Source organism: Leucopleurus acutus (genome assembly GCF_964270905.1).
Source record: "Leucopleurus acutus genome assembly, chromosome: 2".
NCBI classification, from domain to species: Eukaryota; Metazoa; Chordata; class Mammalia; order Artiodactyla; family Delphinidae; genus Leucopleurus; species Leucopleurus acutus.
In genome coordinates, this window is record NC_139143.1 from 126,190,806 (window position 1) to 126,214,047 (window position 23,242).

The 23,242-nt window shown below is 35.8% G+C and overlaps 1 protein-coding gene across 1 annotated transcript in view; it reads left to right on the forward strand.

Moving 5' to 3' along the window:
- Positions 1-23,242, forward strand: part of PIGK (phosphatidylinositol glycan anchor biosynthesis class K) — a 143,963-nt gene that overhangs the window by 10,346 nt on the left and 110,375 nt on the right. The window contains exon 3 of the mRNA XM_082863410.1: positions 1,713-1,804. Coding sequence (XP_082719536.1) covers positions 1,713-1,804 — 92 coding nt within the window. The remainder of the gene's footprint in view (positions 1-1,712; positions 1,805-23,242) is intronic.

The window sequence follows — 23,242 nt, forward strand, 5'->3', positions numbered from 1 at the left end:
TTTTTTCAGGTAGGTTGCCTATTTCCTCTTCATTTATTTGGTCTTGTAGGTTACCTTGCTCCTTCATCTGTAACATATATTTTTGTCATCCCATTTTTTTTTTTTTTTTTTTTTTGGATGAGTGCTGCTGTTTTCCTTTGTTGCTGGTCGTTTGGTGTGAGGCATCCAGCACTGGAGTTTGCAGGCAGTTGGGTGGAGCTGGGTATTGGTGCCAAGCTGAGGACCTCCGGGAGAGCTCACACCGATTAATATTCCCTGGGGTCTGAGGTTCTCTCGTAGTCCAGTGGTTTGGACTTGGCACTCCCACCACAGGAGATCAGGCCTGACCTCTGGCCCGATAATGCAGGGATTCCTCCTGTCCCCTTAGGTGTCTGAGGTCCTCCACTAGCGCCTGGTAGGTGCCCTAGTTGTGAGGAGACACGAACTCTGCGTCCTCCTACTCTGCCATCTTGACTCCAGTCAGAAGCTCCCTTGCTCACCAGTGAAAGCCAGTGCTCAGAGTTCATTGCAGTCCCTGGACCTGCTTCACAATCATCCTCAGCACAGGACTCTAGGCAGCCACTCAGCATGAGCTGAAAGCCATTTACCATCCTCACAGTGGCTGGAAATCTGCTTAGGGAAGGCTTCAGCCCGACAGATACATCATAAACCTGTTTTCTTATATTATGACAGAAGTTGAGCATCTTTAAGACTTTTATTGTCTATTTTTAATACTTTTGTTATGAAATGCTTGCTCTCATCCTTTGCCCATTTTTCAAAATTGGGCTGTTCATCTTTTTCTTATTGGGTTATAATTATTTCAAGTTTTTCATTTCTGTTAGGATTTTATGGTACATATTTTTTTATGTAGTCAAGAATTTTAGTCTTCTCCTTATTGGATTCCAGGTTGAAAATTCAGTTTAATAAAAAAATCTTGTGGTTCCGTCCTATTTACAGGGGCAGGAACATTTGTGGTATTCTCAAAACTGTCATTACACTTACTATCAGCAGAACAGTGTGGTAGGAGGTAGGAGGATACTTAGTGGATAGATATATTACCAGCTGATCCCAGTCTCTGGTTTCTCCCTTGGAATGAGCATTCGAGAGGGCTGACTTTTGAGGCATGGCATTAGATTTTCCTAGTATCTTTGTTATCTTCTTTAAGGATCAGTTTGTCTTTAAGTGTAAAACTTGTTGAAATCGTTTCTAGTTTTCTGTTCCGTTCAACAGCTTCTTTATAATGCATTCCCTTATGTGCATATAAACCTGTTTTCTATGCTTTGTTTTAGTCTCTCTCTTATGTTTTTCACAACTAAAATTAGGAAGCAATCCAGAGTGAAAGGAATATTATATAACCCAATGTAGTTAATATTCTTTTCTATTCTGTGAAGAGATTATGGGCATTGTCGTGGGTTCTAAAGAATTTAATATTTTAGAAATAGGAACATTATAGAATCATAAATTGAGAGTAACAAAGTTGGTTCAGTATTTGATTAAATTCCCCAAATATTTGTTTTCTCTTAAGCTGAATGTTTTTTTGACTAGTGATGAAAGACCTTTTTCTAGAGAGATTGGTTTTATTGACCATTCTTTATGTGCTTTGCTGTTTCTAGTCCTGATTATGACATACTCTTTTTTTAGGTATCTATACAACCTACTTAAAGAGAAGTAATTCTGTAACTCTGTAGCTTATTTTGATTCCTAAAAATAATATATTTGTTTTATTACTTTAGGTATGTACATCCCGATTCTGGTTTAATTATCGACATGTTGCAAATACTCTTTCTGTTTATAGAAGTGTCAAGAGGCTAGGTATTCCTGACAGGTAAGTATTCTTAATAAAGCTTAACTCTGATCCTCAGTGAAAATCACCTTTAGATGATATCATATTTGTTTTTTTGTGTTGCTTTTGAAAAACATAAAGAAACCTAATTTGAAATTATTTTGTTGTTGTTAGAGCATAACTATCATGTATAAAATAGTTCTTAAGAGCATAATGGCAAATTATATAAAACAACCATCAACACTAAGGTAAAGAGATTTGATGAAGTATAATTGTTCAGTGTCATTTATTTAATTATTCAATGCTTCAGTCTGGGTTTAATTTTAGGCAACAGAAGGCAATTCTGACCGATTCAAGTAGAAAAGGTATTTATTGAAAGCATATTGATTAGTTTACCAAGTTGCTGGAAAGGCTGAGGCCTTAAAGAGTCAGGAACAAGAGAGACTACGTAACAGAAAAGGCATATCTAAAAATCATGGCATAAAACCAGTCTAGTGATAGGAATGCACCTTGAATTGCTGATGGCTAGACTCAGCTACCACATTACTGCTACTGTTGCCTTTGGAAACTTAATGTTGCTTCTGTGGCCTGCTGCCAAAAGCTGACCTTTGCCTTCCCAGCTTTTTACTGTCTCTAGCTCTTAATTTAGAGTCCTTGGTGGGAATGTCATGTTGGCAGAATATAGATTAAGTGCCCATGTCCATGCTGCAGGGGTGACAAGAAGAATGACTATGTGGCATTGTTAGCTTCTCTATGGGGGGGGGGCTCTACCTTCTGTGAAGACTCATAAAGTGGTATATTCCCTAATTATATGAGGGAGCTCAAGTACTAAGCAGAACTCCCACACCTCCACCCCTAAATACCTGTCCTCTACATTTGGTTTGTCAGATATGATAGATCTGTTTTTTGCTACTTCCAAAGCAGTTATAGAAGAAATTGCAGTCAGTTCAGTTACTTAGGTTTGATTTACTTAGTTCTGTGTTCCTCTCTACCTGTGAGGAAGTGTGGAAAGAGCTTTGCGGTTAAACAGATCTGAGTTTGAAATCTGGGTTTAGTGGTGATTTTGGTTAATCATTTCGTGATACTAAGCCTATTTCCTTAGCTATTACATGGTAGTGGTACTACCTTCTTTGCAGGATTTAGGTACTTACAGTAAAGTGACTAGAGATATGTATAAAGTGCTGCAGGAGAAGAAAGGAAGCAGGGCATGACTCAGGAAACAAAGTTATCTTACAGTCTATGTCAATAGATCATTTTAGCCTAAGAAGCTGACAACTATAGCCTTGGAGCTGTAATTTAATTCCTGTATTTCATCTGGAAGTTAAGGCATCTTGGTAATACCATTTTTAAAAAGTACATTAAATTAAGTCTGAGAAAGGATGATTTGTTATATCAAATTTAAGAATTATTCTTGTAATTAGCTGATTACTGTTATTTGTTCATTAGTTCTCAAATAGGTGTATGTGGTTAGTCTGTTGATTTTTAACTGCTATTGCTTCTATACCCAATGTGCTCCTTCAGGGAATTACTATGCATGGCTTGGCAGCAGGTTTCACTTTGGTAAATGAGTCTTTGTCCTGTCTATAAGTCATGAGGATATGTTTAAATGATTTAAGTAAGATTTAGAAGGACTTTTTAGAAATAGAATATAACTGTAGGATATATTTTATATATAATAATTAGTAAGTTTTTCCTTAGGTTTCTGAAGAATATTCTTTAAAAGCTTATTCCTGTTTCAAATGCTTTCCTGTCTACATCTCTGGTTATGAAGTCTTTGTTGGAGAATGAATTGGGGATTGAAACAGTTGATGATTTAAAACATTTACTACTTAATAAAAAGCGATCAATAGAATAGATTCTATTTGGCTTTTAGTCTATTATCGTGAATACTCCTCTTCTTGGTGACTTATCTCACTTTACCCCTACCTGGAATTAGGTATAAAAATATAATTATAAGTAAATTTTAATCAGAAAGTAATAAACTATTATGAAATAACAGTTTGGAGACTTGAAATCATTGAGTGGTTTTCAGTTTTAAAGCTTGAATTTCAAAATACAGTTTGAATTTATTTTATACATTATGGAACATTTTCAAGTTAAAACAGTATTATCCTAGCTTCTGACGTATATCATAGCTTCTCAGGCTGTGTATCTTGAGAAAAATGAGTGGTCACTGCATTGAATAAAAATTATGAGTAGAACTCTGTTTTATCTTGTTTTACCTTATTTGCTTTTTAAAAGGAGCATTTTACTTTGTCTTGCAATGCAAAGTATTTGCATTTAGTTTTTTCATATACTTCAATAAAAAACTAGTTCATGTCAGAAATCATTTACCGAAACTCATGACACAGATGATTGCCTTTTATTGTGGAAGTTCACATCAATTCCTTAGATCCTGTTTGAAATGTCACATTAATTGTGTCAGTACTCTTGTTCTGATTTCATTTTGATTTTCTGTCTGTATTTCACCTACTCCAACCATACTGAGCTATTCTCTTTGCCTGGAATGGTTGTCTATACTTCTAGCTCACTGCCAGCAAAACCTGGCCGTGATTCTGAATCACTCAAGGTACATGTTAAAAATACTGATTTCTCGGCTTCACCCCTGGAGATTCTAATTCACTAAATCTGAAGTGAGTCCTAGACATCAACTCTATATGTGGTTCTGGTGCACAGTCAAGTTGGGAAGCACAGCTGTAGCTTTTACCTGACCTTCCAAATCACTTTAGTACTTCAAAAAAGTATTCTTGACCTCCTTGTTTGCTTTTATGGTATCCTTTGTCTGTACTTTGATTATAACATGGTTATACTAATTATAGTATGTCTCCCTCATTAGATTATAAACTCCTTGAAGGGAACAAGAATTATATTTTATTTCACTTTGTACTTCTAGCATCTAGCACAGTACTTGGCACATAGTAGTGCTTAGTAGGTATTGGATAAATAAACTTGTGACTTGGCAATACTTTAACCAGTTAGGCAAAACAAACACAAGTCTGTACTTGAAAAACATTTCTGTCTTCTAAAGTGTGTTAGTCTAGTTTTTAGCAAATGTTAATGTTATAAAAGACTTTTTAATACATAAGTTGTCAGAATTTTATAATACTGTATCAAAATATTGATTCAGAGAGGGGATCTTAATGGTTATGGGGGAAAATAAAAAGACGTGCTCATAAGTGGTTCATAATTACCCTCCACCTTATCTATTATCCTTTTCATACGTAAGTTCCATGGAGTTCAGGTGTCTTGCACTTTGTGCCCATGCTTTCTGTAACCTTACCCACCCTCAGAGATTTTGTTTTTCTTTGCCTGGTTTTAGCTTCCTGAAACATTTCACTATTTTTAGGAAATTTTATGTCCTCAAATACTTGTTTTAGACTAAATCCCTGTTTTGCTACCTCCAGTACGCTTTAAATGCTTAAGATGAGGAAGCGAAAAGGCATTAAGCAGGGCTTAGGTTCTAAAGTCAGTATATGAAGCAAAAATTTAGCTAAAATTTTTCTTGTGAAGTTTCTTAAATAGCACATAAAGCACAATATAGTATTATCTTTCATCAAGTCTAACATAGCAGTTTTAGAGCAGTGCTAGAGCAAATTACTGTTTTCTTTTTCTTTGGTGGAACATTTGATGAAGTGGTTCACTTAGGATTAAGGGACATGTTTTATGAAAAATGGCCATATCTTTAACACTAGAATTGTGATGCTCATGCTGTGAGAGGCACATGGGAATTGAGACAGAGGGAATGTAGAATTGTAGCTCTCATCTCATTTCATGTTTACTTTGGGGAATAAATGCATTGAGTAATAGGGTGGATGAAGTCTATCTTTCCTTTTATTTTTTTTGGCTCAATTCATAAGAATTAAGTTTATGGAGTTAAATGTGTATATAATTTTTCTTAAAATATGATTTAGCTCTGCTACGAGTTGGGTGGATATGAGTTTTTGTAACGATCCCTATCTGATAAACTATTTCTACAGTTAAATCCAGTAGCTTTTCTTTTTTTTTAAATTTTTTTTATTGAAGTAGAGTTGATTTACAATGTTGTGTTAATTTCTGCTGTACGGCAAAGCGACTCATTGATGGTCCAGTAGCTTTTCTGACACTATTTTTTCCCTTACTCTATATTTTAATCATATTGTGAGATTAATATTCTTAATTTAAACCTTTATTCATCTCCCCTTACTCATAAATTCTTAGGGTATGCAAAATAAAGTTCAAATCCCTTATGCTGGAACTCAAGGCTTTTGCAGTCTGACCATATCTAATATTCTGATCATTTAATTTCAATTCTTTATGCTCTAACCAATACCTTCTTATAAGTCTCTGTTTGGGCCTCTGTCATTGCCTTACACTGGTCCTTCCGTCTACAGTTTTTTCCTTCCACCCTCCTTTCTAGGTTTCCTATGCCCAAATTCACTTCATACATTCCCTAACGCTTTCTCAGTCCTTCTTGCATAAATATTTTATTTGTACTTCTATCATGGCACTTTTTTGTATGTATTGATCTTATTTCTTCAAGGTAGGTTCTGATACTATATTTGTATTCCTCCCAGTACATTCTGTAATATATTGTGCAGAGTTAAATGAATGAATAGTATGCTGAAGATCCCTAGTTAAGTGGAACCTAACTGGTCTAGATTAGAAAGGAAATATATATGAATATTGCTTATTTATAGTCTCTTTAGATCTTTATTCTTTTTTTTTTTTTTTTTTTTTGCGGTACACGGACCTCTCACTGTTGTGGCGTCTCCCGTTGCGGAGCACAGGCCCCGGACGCGCAGGCTCAGCGGCCATGGCTCAAGCCGCTCTGCGGCATGTGGGATCTTCCCGGACTGGGGCACGAACCCATGTTCCCTGCATCGGCAGGCGAACTCTCAACCACTGCGCCACCAGGGAAGCCCTAGATCTTTATTCTTAAGCTGCACTGAGCTAAAAGTGCCCTATAGTAGATTTTATAAATTATTCCCTGACTCCTACTTTTGGGATCCATGGGTGGGGTGATCTCACCAGGGAACTTCAGATTCATTTCTTTCTATGAGAAGTCTATAGAGTCTTGCTGAAGACAGGTTATTCCCTATCTTCCTACTGTTTAAATTCCCTCAGAATGCACTTTTGAGTTTTTGGTCTCTTATTCTTTTTAACTTCTTTCTCAAGTAATAAATATTAGAATTAGAAATGTGAATTCTGGTAATGTTGTAAATTAAAAAAGAAAAAAAATCACTAACTGCCTGTTATTGTTGTTTTAAAAATCAGATTGGTAATATAGCTTTTGACAGTTTTTATTTATTTATTTTTTACATCTTTATTGGAGTATAATTGCTCCACAATGGTGTGCTAGCTTCTCCCCTACAACAAAGTGAATCAGCCATACACACACATATGTTCCCATATCTCTTCCCTCCTGCATCTTCCCCCCTCCTACCCTCCCCATCCCACCCCTCCAGTTGGTCACAAAGCACTGAGCTGATCTCCCTGTGCCATGCGACCGCCTCCCACCAGCCATCCACCCCACGTTTGGTAGCGTATATATGTCCATGCCACCCTCTCGCTTTTTGACAGTTATTTTTTATTCTGCTGTGGATTTGTTCTTATACATAAGAAGATATTGTGTACGGGGGAACATTAATAAGATACTTCAGGAATTTTCTTGTATAATTTCTCATTAAAACAATATGGAGAAGGGCATGGTTATTACGGTTCATTGGAGATGCTTGTGACTTTCCGATAAGGTCAGCCAAAATGGACCCCTACTTTTGGCCTCCTCCTCCATCCCCCCTGCAACACACATTCACTATCCACTGTCCACCATAATTCAGATACTGTGTTAGGGATTTTATAAAGAATTATTTATTCCTTGAACTTTTATGAGAGAATCCCCTCCCCCCGCTTTTTACATATTAAAAATGGTTACTCAGAATGGTTAAATGACTTGCTTAAGGTACATTAAAGGCACTGTTAAATAATAGAACCAGAATTTGAATTCAGGTGTTTGGACTTTATGGCTGGAGCATTTCAATTATTTCACAGCTATCTCCTCCCTAAGAAATTATAACAGGTAATATTTATGTAATATTTACAATTAGAGAATTCTTTTAATAACATGATCTCATGTTATTCTTATGACAGTCCTATAGAGGTTGGTAAAATTATGCACACTGATCATTTAATACCTTATTTAATTAAAAAGTGTATATCTATATGTTGAATGTGGTGCTTGTGAAAATCATTCATATTAATTGAATAATATAAGGAGCACCTTCCCATTTTCCTATTTTTTCCATAGTTTTTACTATTTTCTAAGTCTTCATGATTTCATGCTTCATGTACTTCATGCTTCTGTACTTCAGCAGCTTTGTAGCTGTTTATTCCCTGTCTCTAGTCTCTTTCCCCCTCCAGCCCATCCTACACACAGCTGTCAGAATTATCTTTCTCAGACACTGCTTTTATCTTTTAACTCCCATGATTAAGAACCTGCAGTGACTGTTGTTTCTCTAAAAAATCCAAAAATTTCAACCAGTGTTCAGTCTTTACTGCTTTGTTAATTACAACTTACTATGTTCATTTGTTGATTTGTTATGATGTTTACTACATAATATTTATTCACTGCTATTTCTATTTTTTTTTAACCATTCATCCCACTTAGAACACTTAGAATATCCTCTGTGCTGTCCTTTCCTACCCATATAGCTTTCTTTCCTTTGTGTCACTATGTAGAACTTTGCAGAGTACCCTGTACATGGAGGTTACTGAGTGATATTTTTTAAACCATTACAGTTAATTTATAAAATTCTCTCAATAATTAAATATATAGTTAAAACTTTTACTATTTTTATTTTATGATTTCACCTCCTTTTTTGTGAACAAAAGAACTGAACAGTAATAAATATGCTTTGTAAATAATTTGTGATATATTATCATAGTTATTGTCAAGATAATATTAACTCATGCCTTTGAGTGTTCTGCTTCTTGTCTTCTGTCATTTCCCAACAGTTTTTTTTCTCATATACTTTGTAAAACTACAAATAATAGTGTTTGAATATAGATACGTATTCTGAGCAGTCTGTCATTTTACTCTCACGTTGGCAGCTGATCTGTCTGCCACTCCACGTGATATTCTTGGTGAAGTGCATAATATCTTGAATAGGTAAACGTTTAGAATAGTTAAGAAGCTGAAATGTGCTCTGAGGAGGAGAATAGTGACAATGCTAAAAGGAGCATGTTGGCCACTGCTATCATTCTTTTATGTTTAGATAATAAGATCCATATTGAAGACTAAGGAGGCCATTAAGGGTTTTATGGAGCAAAGGGGAAATTTCTTTATTGATTTGTAAATAGAAGGGTTTTGGGCTGTTGAAGAAGTGAGAGATGCTTATTTTTCATCAATACCACAACGTCTTCATTCCTGACACTATCTTCATATCTGGGAATTTGATTTCCTTGACTTTGGTCTTCTTTTGAATTGTCTTGGGGTCTTGTTCTTCCATATTAAGTTTACAATCAGCTTGTCAAGTTCTTAAAATCCTTTTGGGATTTTCATTTGCATTGCAGTGAGTTTTAGATTAATTTAGAGAGAATGGGCTTCTTTATGGTATTTTATCATTCAATTTTATTCAATTTATGAATAAGGTATATGTACATTTAATTATGTGTTTAACATCTTTCAACTAAGCTTTATAATTTTGTTTTTGTTTTTTAAAACATATTGGCTTTTTTAAAAAAATAAATTTATTTATTTATTTATTTATTTTTGGCCGCATTGGGTTTTCATCGCTGCGTGCAGGCTTTCTCTAGTTGCGGCGAGCAGGGGCTACTCTTTGTTGCGGTGTGTGGGCTTCTCATTGGGGTGGCTTCTCTTGTCACGGAGCACGGGCTGTAGGCACGCAGACTTCAGTAGTTGTGGCATGCAGGCCCAGTAGTTGTGGCTTGCGGGCTCTAGAGCACAGGCTCAGTAATTGTGGCACACGGGCTTAGTTGCTCCGCGGCACGTGGGATCTTCCCAGACCAGGGCTCGAACCCGTGTCCCCTGCATTGGCAGGTGGATTCTTAACCACTGCACCACCAGGGAAGTCCAAGCTTTATAATTTTTAATTTTTAGTTTTTGGTAGAATTTTTAGTTGTCATATTTTTTTGGTTGATACTGTAAGTGGTACCTTTTAAAAATACATTTTCTTACTTCTGATGCACATGCAGTTGGTTTTTGTGTATTGTTCTAGCAACTCACTGAACTCTTATTAATTTTAATAATTTGACTGTAAATTCTCTTTTGGTAGCCATAAAATCTAAATGACAGTTTTCTTCCTTTAAAATCTTTGTACCATAAATTTTTTTTTTAATTCTTCAAAAGTTTTTCATATTTGAAAATTTGGGGATAAAAGTTGTCTTTAAAGACCTCAAAATTAGTAGTCCGGAGAAATCCTTTATTTTACACATGAGAAAAATGTGTTCCTGAGAGGTAAAGTGACGTTTAAGGTCAACAACTGTGTGGTGGCAGACCTAATGCTAGAATCCTTGTATAATGATTATATTATATTGTGTTGCCCAATTCATCAGTAGAAATAAGTGAAATATTGAAGAAAAAGGATAAATGAAAGCAATTAATTAAAAATAAGTATAACTGTTGATACATCTTAGGACATTGATATTTGCAGGATAACTCAGTATACTGGATTTACTATTGTAAATAGTAATCTAATAACCTTACCAAAATTACAGTAGCTTGTCTTCAGAGCTTTCTCCTATGATAAGCTTTCTCTAGAGCTGTCCATCTATTTTAGTTTGAAAATAACTCAGAAAATTATTTTTATTTTCACATTGGCCCTCCAATAGACTGCACCTGTTGGTGTCTTATGTCAAGTTTTTATGTCAGAATGTGCAGTAACTTGATTTCCTAAGTATTTGTGATGGCCTTGTTAAATAGTCTTACTGAATGATTATTTTAAAATCAATTATAAACCAATTTAAGATTCAGTGGCTTCCAAGGATTGTATTGTAAATGCAAATAAATCACAAGTTAGATTGGAGGCATTTAGCATAGTGTTTAAGAGTTCAAGCTCTTAAACTGTCTCTATTTGCTGATGACATACTATTAGTATAGAAAACACTAAAGAGACTCCACCAAAAAATTTAGAACTAATAAACAAAATCAGTAAAATTGCAGGATACAAAATCAATATATGAAAATCTCTTATGCCTCTACTAATAATGAACTATCAGAAAGAGAAATTAAGAAAACAGTTCCATCAAGAACAATAAAATACTTAGGAATAAATTTAACCAAGGAGGTAAAAGACCTGTATGCTGAAAACTATAAGACATTAATGAAAGAAACTGAAGAATACACAAATAAGTGGAAAGATAGTCTGTGTAAGAATTAATACTGTTAAAATGTCTGTACTACCTAAAGCAGTGTGTACTACCCAAGTGTCTGTACTACCGAGTGTAATCCATATCAAAATTCCAATGGCATTTTTCACAGAAATAGAAAAAACAACCCTAAAGTTTGTATAAAACCACAAAAGACCCCAAATAGCCAAAGCAGTCTTGAGAAAGAAGAAAAAAGCTGGAGGCATCACACGCCCTGATTTCAAACTATATTAAAAAGCCATAATAATCAAAGCAGTATAGTATTGCATAAAAACAGATGCATAGACCAATGGAACAGAATAGAGAGCCCAGAAATAAATCCACACATATATGATCAGTTAGTTTACGACAGAGGAGCTAAAAATATACAGTGGGGAAAGGACAGTCTCTTCAATAAATGGTGTTGGGAAAACTAAACAGCTACATGTAAAAGATTGAAATTAGAACATTTTCTCACACCATATATAAAAATAAACTTAAAGTGGATTAAAGACTTGAACGTAAGACCTGAAACCATAAAACTCCTAGAGGAAAACACTGGCAGTAAGCTGTTTGATGTTGGTCTTGGTGATGATTTTTTGGATTTGACGTCAAAACCAAAGGCAACAAAAGCAAAAATCAACAAGTGGGACTACATCAAACTAAAAAGCTTCTGTACAAAAGGAAACCATCCACAAAATGAAAAGGCAGTCTACTGAATAGGAGAAAATATTTGCAAATCATATGTCTGATAAGGGGTTAGTGATCAAAATATATAAAGAACTTGTAAGCTCAATAGCAAAAAACCAAACAATCCAATCAAAAATGAGCAGAGGATCTGAATAGACATTTTCCAAAGAAGACATACGGCTGGCCAATAAGTACATGAAAAGGTGCTTAACATCATTAAGCATCAGGGAAATGCAAAGGAAACCGCAATGAGATATTATTATAAATAATCTAGAGATGATTTAAAGCACAGGGAGGATATTGCTGTGTAGGTTAACATGCAAATACCAAGTCATTTTATATAAAGAACTAGAACATCTGTGGATGTTCATAGGGATTCCTGGAACCAACCCCCTACAGATACCCAGGAACAACTGTATTGGGGAACCAATAAAAGGAGCCTGATACGTTTGATGTCATATAACTTTGGGTAGGTGCTAGTTTGGTCTGAGAAATACGAAGGAAGAAAGACAGTTGGTGGGGGTGGGATACACACTAATTTAATTTACTTCTTTTCCTTTCTTCTTTCTTTTCTCCTTTCCTTCTTCCTCCTTCCCTTTTCCAACCAACAAAATATGTATTGAGAGCATATGGTGTTTAGAATACACTTGCCAATTTTTGTAATTTCAACTGATGTGGGGATACAAGGAAAAGAAAAGGGTAGAGGAGTGAACTATAACTTCCATGAAAAACCTAAGTGCTTGGCTAGTGACAGTGGGAGTGACCTCAAAATAAGTCAGACTCAACTTGACATTTCAACATGGAAAGTGGTAATAATAATAAGTATTTCTAAGAAATTTCTGAGAACTTCTAGTGGAGAATTGATACAAACAATGTTGTAATTCTCTGTCATGTTATATCTGACTCAGGGATGTTAAAAGGATAAGTGAAATTAACATATGTGAACATAATTTGATTTCTTTGTAGAAAAGATATTTCACAGAGTTTTATATTAATGATTTCTAAGAATTTGACGTGAGCATGAGTGGGAGATTACTCAATTCAGTAAAAGGTACCCTGACATTAAATCCTTATACCTACCCATTAACTTATATTTAATTATATCCATCTCCAAGGCTTCAAATCATGAAATTCAGATATGTTATTTCAGAAAGTAAAACCCATATTAATCAGAACTTAATTTACCTAAACTGTCAGTTTTTTTCTACCATACTGGAAGCAAAGGACAATCAAATAAAATCATATTAGGGAGCTTGTTCTACAAATGTATTTTCAGATTTATTCTGGACAAGTAAAAGCTAACTTAATATTCTGTACTTTTTCTATCTATTTTGTTATATTTAATAATAGATATTCAAATGTTAGCTTTGATATACTGATAAAGATTTTTATTTAGTAGATTGATTATACTTATACAAGAAAGTAGTTTAGATATTGTCTTTTTTTTTTTCCATTTCATTATTTATTTAGATGTTTAGCTCTCGCACTAGGTTTTTACGAACTGGTGAACACTGACAAATTATTTGTCTCATAGAACTATAACTACATATTACAAGACAATATAAGTATGTGGTCAAACTAACATTAATATACATCACCATTTGATCAGTTTCATAATAAACTATCAAGTATCCAAGTATTGAGTTACACAGCTCAAAACGCATAGAAAAATTAGATGTCTGCTCAGTTCACTAGCAGAAACCCGCTTTAAAAAAAAATTATTTATTTATTTATTTTTGGCTGCGTTGGGTCTTCACTGCTGTGCACAGGAGTTATCTAGTTGGGGCAAGCAGGGACTACTCTTCGTTGCAGTGCTTGGGCTTCTCATTGTGGTGGCTTCTCTTGTTGCGGAGCACAGGCTCAGTAGTTGTGGCTCGCGGGCTCCAGAGCGCAGGCTCAGTATTTGTGGCACATGGGCTTAGTTGCTCCATGGCATGTGGGATCTTCCCAGACCAGGGATTGAACCCTTGTCCCCTGCATTGGCAGGCGGACTCTTAACCACTGCGCCACTAGGGACGTCCCCACTCTTATTTTTTTAAAGGGAGGTTGGGAAGAGAAGAAATAAAAGCACATTTCAAACCAAAATAATAGCTGGTAAACAACTTCCAGTAGGTATGGAAAAATAACAAGAATTTCAAATATTTTATGACTAAGAATTAGCTACAATAACAAAACATCTTTATCTTTAAAAAATATTTACTAAATTAAATAGCATATTCTACATATTCTATACAAGGTAAAGGCAGTATCTTACTAGAAATATTTAATAGCCCTCTCCTGTTCCTTTTTAGGCTCTTCCTGTTAAGTGGCACACAAAAGTGCAAACATTAAAATAATTGTAAAGCTTTTTTGCTTGGAGATGTTAAAGATATACTTCTATATACAATGTAGCTTTTCAAAATGTAGATTTTCCATAACAGCACAAATGATATTTATGGAAAGGTATTAAATAACACCATATGACTTGGTAAAAAATTTAACAAAAATCAATGGTTATGCAAACCTGATGTATACTGGTATGAATGTGGGCAAATGTAAATGTAAAGTGAGCAAGGAAATAACTATATAGGCCCTGCTTTCAATGTAAGAAATGACTGAAGCAGTAAACCACATAAGATCTAGAGTATTCTTAGTTCCTAGGGTTTTAGTTCTATATGATAATAAAAAACATACAAGTGTTACACTGGATATCTTGGTACCTAATCTTCCTAAATTTCTTATGCATTGAAAAGATTCTGGCATGGGAATAGATTTAAAGACTTATAACTCAGTACTGCATGAGTTCAGGAATTGGAACAAATGATAAACAAATTTGAAATGCTGAACAGCAAGAATCTTTTGCTAAGTGTCCAAATACGTTGATCGTAACCTAAACATAGAAGTTCTGTCAAGCAGGTAAACTGGTAAAATTGCTTTTCAATACTCTTGTAAAAGCTTCATTAGACTTGTTCACTGAGCCAACTTCTTGGCTAATATGTGCAACAAATTAGGTCCTGTTTGAAGTTCTACTTCCAAGACAACAGCATCAGACACCTCAGTTTTATTGACCATTGAAGTCTTTGCAGCACAAACACATTTGAGAATGATACTTTTCTAAGTACAAAAGTTGCTTGATGTTAAAATCTCCATGCTGCTTTTGTTTTCTGACCTGTACTGCATCTTCCTGTTTCATTCTGCCTTCTATTAATGCTAGGGCAACAAGCAGTGGAGCTGTTCCAAGGCTTGCAACACGGTGAACAGCAGTATAGTAACCAGGTTCTTCATAAAACTTGATTTCACAAGACGTAACTAGCCATCAACAATAAGGTTGGATGGTGGTGCACCTTCATGAAAAGGCCAGTCAAGAACATGGATGCCTTCTTTTTCCATAAGAGCAGTGTCGTCGTACATTGCTTCACATACTCTTACTATTGTGGTAATCCATATTTCTTAAGTTTCTCAATAACTTTGTTCAAGGTCTCTTTGGTTGGATTGTGTATAATAAGAAAAATGTTTTGTATGTGCCTTCAGTGGGAGTTGGGCAGTTCATGCAAGACATGTTAATTTAGTCAAAAAATACTCATTAGGGCTATGAAAGAATTAAACAAATTGAATACAGAAATGATGTAAAGAAACTTCAGCTTATTCCACTTGAAATTCTCGGTGCTTTGAGTATGAAGTTGGGAATAATGGGGAATGAGATGAACCTCCTAAGAAGAAGAAACTCTTCAATCCTGTAATACTGAGCAACAGAGAGGAAGTGTTTTGAGGCTCACCCTGTCTAGGTCAGAACTGGAAAATGCTCTGTGGATTTCAGTTCAACACTTTTGTGTCCAGGTAACTGCTCTTATGCGGCTTCTTGGTGGAGGTGGTAATGAATTTCTACAGCTCTTATGTCCTCATAAAGGTCATGCTGTGCTTGGCAGTAATCTTCACTGACCTTCAGAAACTCCGTAAATGTGTGATGACAGAAAGGATTATGTTTACTCATTGAAAACTGTGGCCTAATCATGCAGTGGGTACCAAAGTGGCAGCGACACAGGCAGCTGCGGTTGCAGCTGCAGGGTGGGGCTCCGTGGTGGTCCGTTGCAGGGTGGAGACAGTGCAGGTGTTGACAGGCAGCAGGCAGGTATTGGGTTTTGAAAAATAGTTGAAATCAGAACGTTCCATTCCCCAAGCATTCTTTGTCTGATTTTATCATTATTAAAAGAAGACTTTGGGAATATTTTTCAGTTTTTTTAAAGGTGAAAACAGACTTAAAATCTGTAGCTCTAAAATTAAATGATTTGCATATTTAAAGTTTTAAAAACATTTGTAATGAAGTTTAAAGGATAAATTTCATTGAGTCATGAACAATGGAAATACTGAAATGAGATTTTTATGAGGAAGGTGATGTCCCCTTAATATTTGTTGATGCGAGTATAGAAATTATTACAGATTTTCTTTTGGCTCTGCTCACTATTTGGGAGTGAAAGTGGAGTGAAAGGCAATGTATTCCATTCTGCCAAAGAATGTAGTAATGGGTGGAAAGTGTGTGGACTTTGAAATCAAATCTCATCTCTTCTGCTTACTAGTCATGCAGCTTTGGGCAAGTGATCTGCCCTCGCTGAATTTCCTTATCTTTAGAATGGAGACAATAATAGTCTTCACGGGACTGTTGTGATTTAGTGAGAATTAAGTATCTGAAAAGACTGCAGCACAATGCCTGTCACACAGTAAACTCAACAAATATTTGTTTCCATCATCTTGTCATCTTACCTTGTTTCCATTTTTCCATAGCTTCTAATCTTATGTTTTTATAATCTTATTGAAATATGAAATCCAAAGTTGATAACTTGGGTAAAATAGTAAGTGTACAATTTAATATGGAATGGTTAAATCAAATTTATGTCAGTTAACACCATTATAATGCTTTAAAAATTGTTGAAATATATTAAATTGAGATTTATTATTATCTTCCAGTTAATTATCCTTTTGTCTGTCATAGTCTCCATTTATATTTTTCCTCTTTAATTTTTGTCCTAGTTGACTTTTTGATCGACTTGAAGAACAGAAGTGGTAGTAAAATACTCTTCACTATCCGTGTTGTGTCTCTGTATTTTATTCTTTGCCAAATAGATTTTAAAAAACTGATAAAAGTAATACCTCAGAAGCATAGCCATCCAAGGCTTCTTACAGAAAAGAATATCTGAACTTAATTCTTAAGAATATCTTTCTTAGTGCCCAGAGAAATTAAGAGGACCTTTTCATTTACTTGCTATTCGAGAATAGAAATGTACCAGAGAAGGCTTATTAATGATGTTTGCATATATTTTTCACGCAAAATGTGCAGTTCAGGCATTGTGGTCAAGTCCTAGGAAACTTGGTAGCATCCTAGTGAGGTTACATATAGACTGCTAAAATCTACTGATGTTAAGCAAGATTCCAAGATACTTGTCATAAAAGTAGATGAGTTGGGGAGACTGATTAGGTCAGTACAGACCATTACTGGAAAAATAACAAAAGTAAAATTTTTGTTAAACATGAGAATATGTGAAAGATTGCATATTGATTTCCATTATGATGGATTGTATACAATATATCCAATTGTATCCTGTGTCTTTTGACAAAAGTAGGTTATACTAGATTAGTGGATGCAATATTCTTTTTTTTCTTTTATTAACTTTATTAACTGAATGTTGCCAGTGAATTTAAAATGTTATTTTTTCTGAACAACTAAATACAGAGCTCAATACCTTTAATTGTTCTTCGAATTAACTGCATTTGATCCAGTACTTTAACTTTTACAAACTGCTTCATAACACTCTATTCAGGTTATTTCTGTTTCATTAGTATGTCATTTATTGCACAAAGCTTAATATTATGCTTTATTTATTTATCGCACATTCCTCTGATAAAAATAGACAAATAATTTCTAGAGGGAATGGTAAGGTAAGAAAGTTTTATCTAATATTGATGACTGTTTTTCCAGGAAACGATTAGCATCTAATGCTATTATAGCTAGAATAAAAAAACAAATTTAGTGGACCCCAATAAATGCACCTTTGGGTCATGCCAGTCTTATTATTATGCACATTTTACACTGAATTTAACCATTCACTAGGAAACCAAAATGGAAACTTCTGAGTACAAGCAATTTTTTAGCTTTTCCTTATTACTAACTCATCGTTATTGTTATTAGAGTAGTAATATTAGTACACCTTTTCAAATACGCCAACTTAAAAAATTTGTAAAAAAAGCCTTTTAGTTTTCTCTTTTAAAAATTGGAACACCATCTACCCCCAATTTCCTATATATATGCCGTTTAAAAATATTTTGCCAGTTATTTTCCCCTATCTAGAGCTTATTTTCTTTCTTCCTTTTTTTAAATTAACATCTTTATTGGAGTATAATTGCTTTACAATGTTGTGTTAGTTTCTGCTGTATAACAGAGTGAATCAGCTATATGTATACATATATCCCCATAGCCCCTCCCTCTTGCGTCTCCCTCCCACCCTCCCTATCCCACCCCTCTAGGTGGTCACAAAACACTGAGCTGATTTCCCTGGGCTATGCAGCTGCTTCCCACTAGCTATCCATTTTACATTTGGTAGTGTATATATGTCAGTGCTACTCTCTCATTTCGTTCCAGCTTACTCTTCCCCCTCCTTGTGTCCTCAAGTCATTCTCTACATCTGCATCTTTATTCCTGTTCTGTCCTGCCCCTAGGTTCTTCAGAACCAGTTTTTTTTTTTTTTTAGATTCCAGATATATGTATTAGCATACGGTATTTGTTTTTCTCTTTCTAACTTACTTCACTCTGTGTGACAGTCTCTAGGTCCACGCACCTCACTACAAATAACTCAATTTCGTTTCTTTTTATGGCTGAGTAATGTTCCATTGTATATATGTGCCACATCTTCTTTATCCATTCATCTGTCGATGGACACTTAGGTTACTTCCATGTCCTGGCTATTGTAAATAGAGCTACAATGAACATTGTGGTAATGACTCTTTTTGAATTATGGTTTTCTTAGGGTATATGCCCAGTGGTGGGATTGCTGGGTCGTATGGTAGTTCTATTTGTAGTTTTTTAAGGAACCTCCATACTGTTCTCCATAGTGGCTGTATCAAGTTAATTTCCACTATCATTGCAAGACGGTTCCCTTTTCTCCACACACCCTCTCCAGCATTTATTGTTTGCAGATTTTTTGATGATGGCCATTCTGACAGGTGTGAGGTGATACCTCATTGTAGTTTTTTTTTTTTTTTTTTTTTGCCGTAGGCAGGCCTCTCACTGTTGTGGCCTTTCCCATTGCGGAGCACAGGCTCCGGATGCGCAGGCTCAGCGGCCATGGCTCATGGGCGCAGCTGCTCCGCGGCACGTGGGATCTTCCCGGACCGGGGCACGAACCCGTGTCCCCTGCATCGGCAGGTGGACTCTCAACCATTGCGCCACCAGGGAAGCCCCTCATTGTAGTTTTGATTTGCATTTCTCTAATGATTAGTGATGTTGAGCATTCTTTCATGTGTTTGTTGGCAATCTGTATATCTCCTTTGGAGAAATGTCTGTTTAGGTCTTCTGCCCATTTTTGAATTGAGTTGTTTGTTTTTTTGATATTGAGCTGCATGAGCTGCTTGTAAATTTTGGAGATTAATCCTTTGTCAGTTGCTTTGTTTGCAAATATTTTCTCCCATTCTGAGGATTGTCTTTTCGTATTGTTTATGGTTTCCTTTGCTGTGTAAAAGTTTTTAAGTTTCATTAGGTCCCATTTGTTTATTTTTGGTTTGATTTCCATTCCTCTAGGAGGTGGGTCAAAAGGATCTTGCTCTGATTTATGTCATAGAGTGTTCTGCCTATGTTTTCCTCTAAGAGTGTTATAGTGTCTGGTCTTACATTTAGGTCTTTAATCCATTTTGAGTTTATTTTTGTGTATGGTGTTAGGGAGTGTTCTAATTTCATTCTTTTACACGTAGCTGTCTGGTTTTCCCAGCACCACTTATTGAAGAGGCTGTCTTTTCTCCATTGTATATTCTTGCCTCCTTTATCAAAAATAAGGTGACCATACGTGCGTTTGTTTATCTCTGGGTTTTCTATCCTGTACCATTGATCTATATTTCTGTTTTTGTGCAAGCACCATACTGTCTTGATTACTTTAGCTTTGTAGTATAGTCTGAAGTCAGGGAGCCTGATTCCTCCAGCTCCGTTTTTCATTCTGAAGATTGCTTTGGCTATATGGAGTCTTTTTTGTTTCCATACAAATTGTGAAACTTTTTGTTCTAGTTCTGTTAAAAATACCATTGGTAGTTTGATAGGGATTGCATTGAAACTGTAGATTGCTTTGGGTAGTATAATCATTTTCACAATGTTGATTCTTCCAATCCAAGAACATGGTATATCTCTCCATCTGTTTGTATCATCTTTAATTTCTTTCATCAGTGTCTTATAGTTTTCTGCATACAGGTCTTTTGTCTCCTTAGGTAGGTATATTCCTAGGTATTTTATTCTTTTTGTTGCAGTGGTAGATGGGAGTTTTCCTTAATTTCTCTTTCAGATTTTTCATTGTTAGTGTATCGGAATGCAAGAGATTTCTGTGCATTAATTTTGTATCATGCTACTTTACCAAATTCTTGATTAGCTCTAGTAGTTTTCTGGTAGCATCTTTAGGATTCTCTATGTATAGTATCATGTCATCTGCAAACAGTGACAGCTTACTTCTTTTCCAATTTGATTCCTTTTATTTCTTTTTCTTCCCTGATTGCTGTGCCTAAAACTTCCAAAACCATGTTGAATAATAGTGGTTAGAGTGGGTAACCTTGTCTTGTTCCTGATCTTAGAGGAAATGGTTTCGGTTTTTCGCCATTGAGAATGATGTTGGCTGTGGGTTTGTCATATATGGCCTTTATTATGTTGAGGTATCTTCCCTCTATGCCCGTTTTCTGGAGGGTTTTTATAATAAATGGGTGTTGAATTTTGTCAAAATCTTTTTCTGCATCTATTGAGATTATCACGTGGTTTTTATGCTTCAGTTTGTTAATACGGCGCATCACATTGATTGTTTTGTGTATATTGAAGAATCCTTGTGTTCCTGGCATGGACCCCACTTGATCATGGTGTATGATCCTTTTAATATGCTGTTGGATTCTGTTTGCTAGTATTTTGTTGAGGATATTTGCATCTATGTTCATCAGTGATATTGGCCTGTAGTTTTCCATCTTGTTTAATGTGTCATTTAAAGCTTGTGTTTCCTTATTGATTTTCATTTTGGATGATATGTCCATTGGTGAAAGTGGGGTATTAAAGTCCCATATTATTTCTGTGTTACTGTCGATTTCCACTTTTATGGTTTTTGGCATTTGCCTTATGTATTGAGGTGCTCCTCTGTTGGGTGTATAAATATTTACAATTGTTATATCTTCTTCTTGGATCGATTCCTTGATCATTATATAGTGTCCTTTTTTGTCTCTTATAATAGTCTTTATTTTAAAGTCTATTTTGTCTGATATGAGTAGTGCTACTCCAGCTTTCTTTTGATCTCCATTTGCATGGAGTATCTTTTTCCATCCCCTTACTTTCAGTCTGTATGTGTCCCTAGGTCTAAAGTGGGTCTTTTGTAGACAGCATATATATGGCTCTTGTTTTTGTATCCATTCAGCCAGTCTGTGTATTTTGGTTGGAGCATTTAATCCATTTACATTTAAGGTAATTATTGATATGTATGTTCCTGTTACTATTTTCTTAATTGTTTTGGGTTTGTTTTTGTAGGTCTTTTCCTTCTGTTGTGTTTCCTCCCTAGAGAAGTTCCTTTAGCATTTATTATAAAGTTGGTTTGGCGGTGCTAAATTCTCTTAACTTTTCCTTGTCTGTAAAGGTTTTAATTTCTCCGTCAAATCTGAATGAGATCCTTGCTGGGTAGAGTAATCTTGTTTGTAGGATTTTCCCTTTCATCACTTTAAATATGTCCTGCCACTCCCTTCTGGCTTGCAGAGTTTCTGCTGAAAGATCAGCTGATAACCTTATGGGGATTCCCTTGTATGTTATTTGTTGCTTTTCCCTTGCTGCTTTCAATATTTTTTCTTTATATTGAATTTTTGATAGTGTAATTAATATGTGTCTTGGAGGGTTTCTCCTTGGATTTATCCTGTATGGGACTCTCTGTGCTTCCTGGACTTGATTGACTATTTCCTGTCCCATGTTAGGGAAGTTTTTGACTATAATCTCTTCAAATATATCCTCAGTCCCTTTATTTTGCTCTTCTTCTTCTGGGACCCCTATAATTCGAATGTTGGTGCCTTTAATGTTGTCCCAGAGGCTGTCCTCATTTCTTTTCATTCTCTTTTCTTTATTCTGCTCTGCGGTAGTTATTTCCACTATTTTATCTTCCAGGTCACTTATCTGTTCTCCTGCCTCAGTTATTCTGCTATTGATTCCTTGTAGAGAATTTTTAATTTCATTTATTTTTTTGTTCATCATTGTTTGTCAGCTCTCTAGTTCTTCTAGGTCCTTTTAAACATTTCTTGTATTTTCTCCATTCTATTTCCAAGATTTTGGATCATCTTTACTATCATTACTCTGAATTCTTTTTCAGATAGACTGCTTATTTCCTCTTTAGTTGTTTGGTCTGGTGGGTTTTTACCTTGCTCCTGCATCTGCTTCACATTTCTTTGTCTTCTTATTTTGTTTAACTTACCGTGTTTGGGGTCTCCTTTTCACAGGCTGCAGGTTCGTAGTTCCTGTTGTTTTTGTCATCTGCCCCCGTTGGCTAAGGTTGTTTCAGTGGTTTGTGTAGGCTTCCTGGTGGAGGGTACTGGTGCCTGTGTTCCTGTGGGTCGGGCTGGATCTTGTCTTACTGGTGGGCAGGGTCGTGTCCACTGGTGTTTTTTGGGGTGTCTGTGACCTTATTATGATTGTAGGCAGCCTCTCTGCTAATGGGTGGTCTTGTGTTCCTGTCTTGCTAGTTGTTTGGCATGGGGCGTCCAGCTCTGGAGCTTGCTGGCTTTGGGTGGAGCTGGGTCTTAGCTTTGAGACAGGGATGTCTGGGAGAGCTCTCACAGGTTGATATTATGTGGGGCCGAGAGGTCTCTGGTGGACCAGTGTCCTGAATTCTGTTCTCCCACCTCAGAGGCTCAGGCCTGATCCCTGGCTGGAACACCAGTACCCTGTCAGCCACATGGTAATCATTCTTTCCAGTGGTGGACCAACAGTGAGACAGGGAGAGTGGTTTGTCCAAGCTATAATCCAGCTGGAGGAGGTCATGGAGAGGACATAACGGCTGGTTGAACAGAGAGGTGGACGCAGGCAATTCCGTGACTTGACTATTGGGTTAGTGGAGGCGCCTTCCCCACAGCAACATTCGTTATTTTGACCATTTCTGTGAGCCATCCAAAATGTTCGAGAAATATAATAACTTGTAGTTTTGCTAATATAATGCACAGATTTGAATTTCAAGCCTTGAAGCTGGTGTGCTTGACTAAGTCAGTAAACTAAAT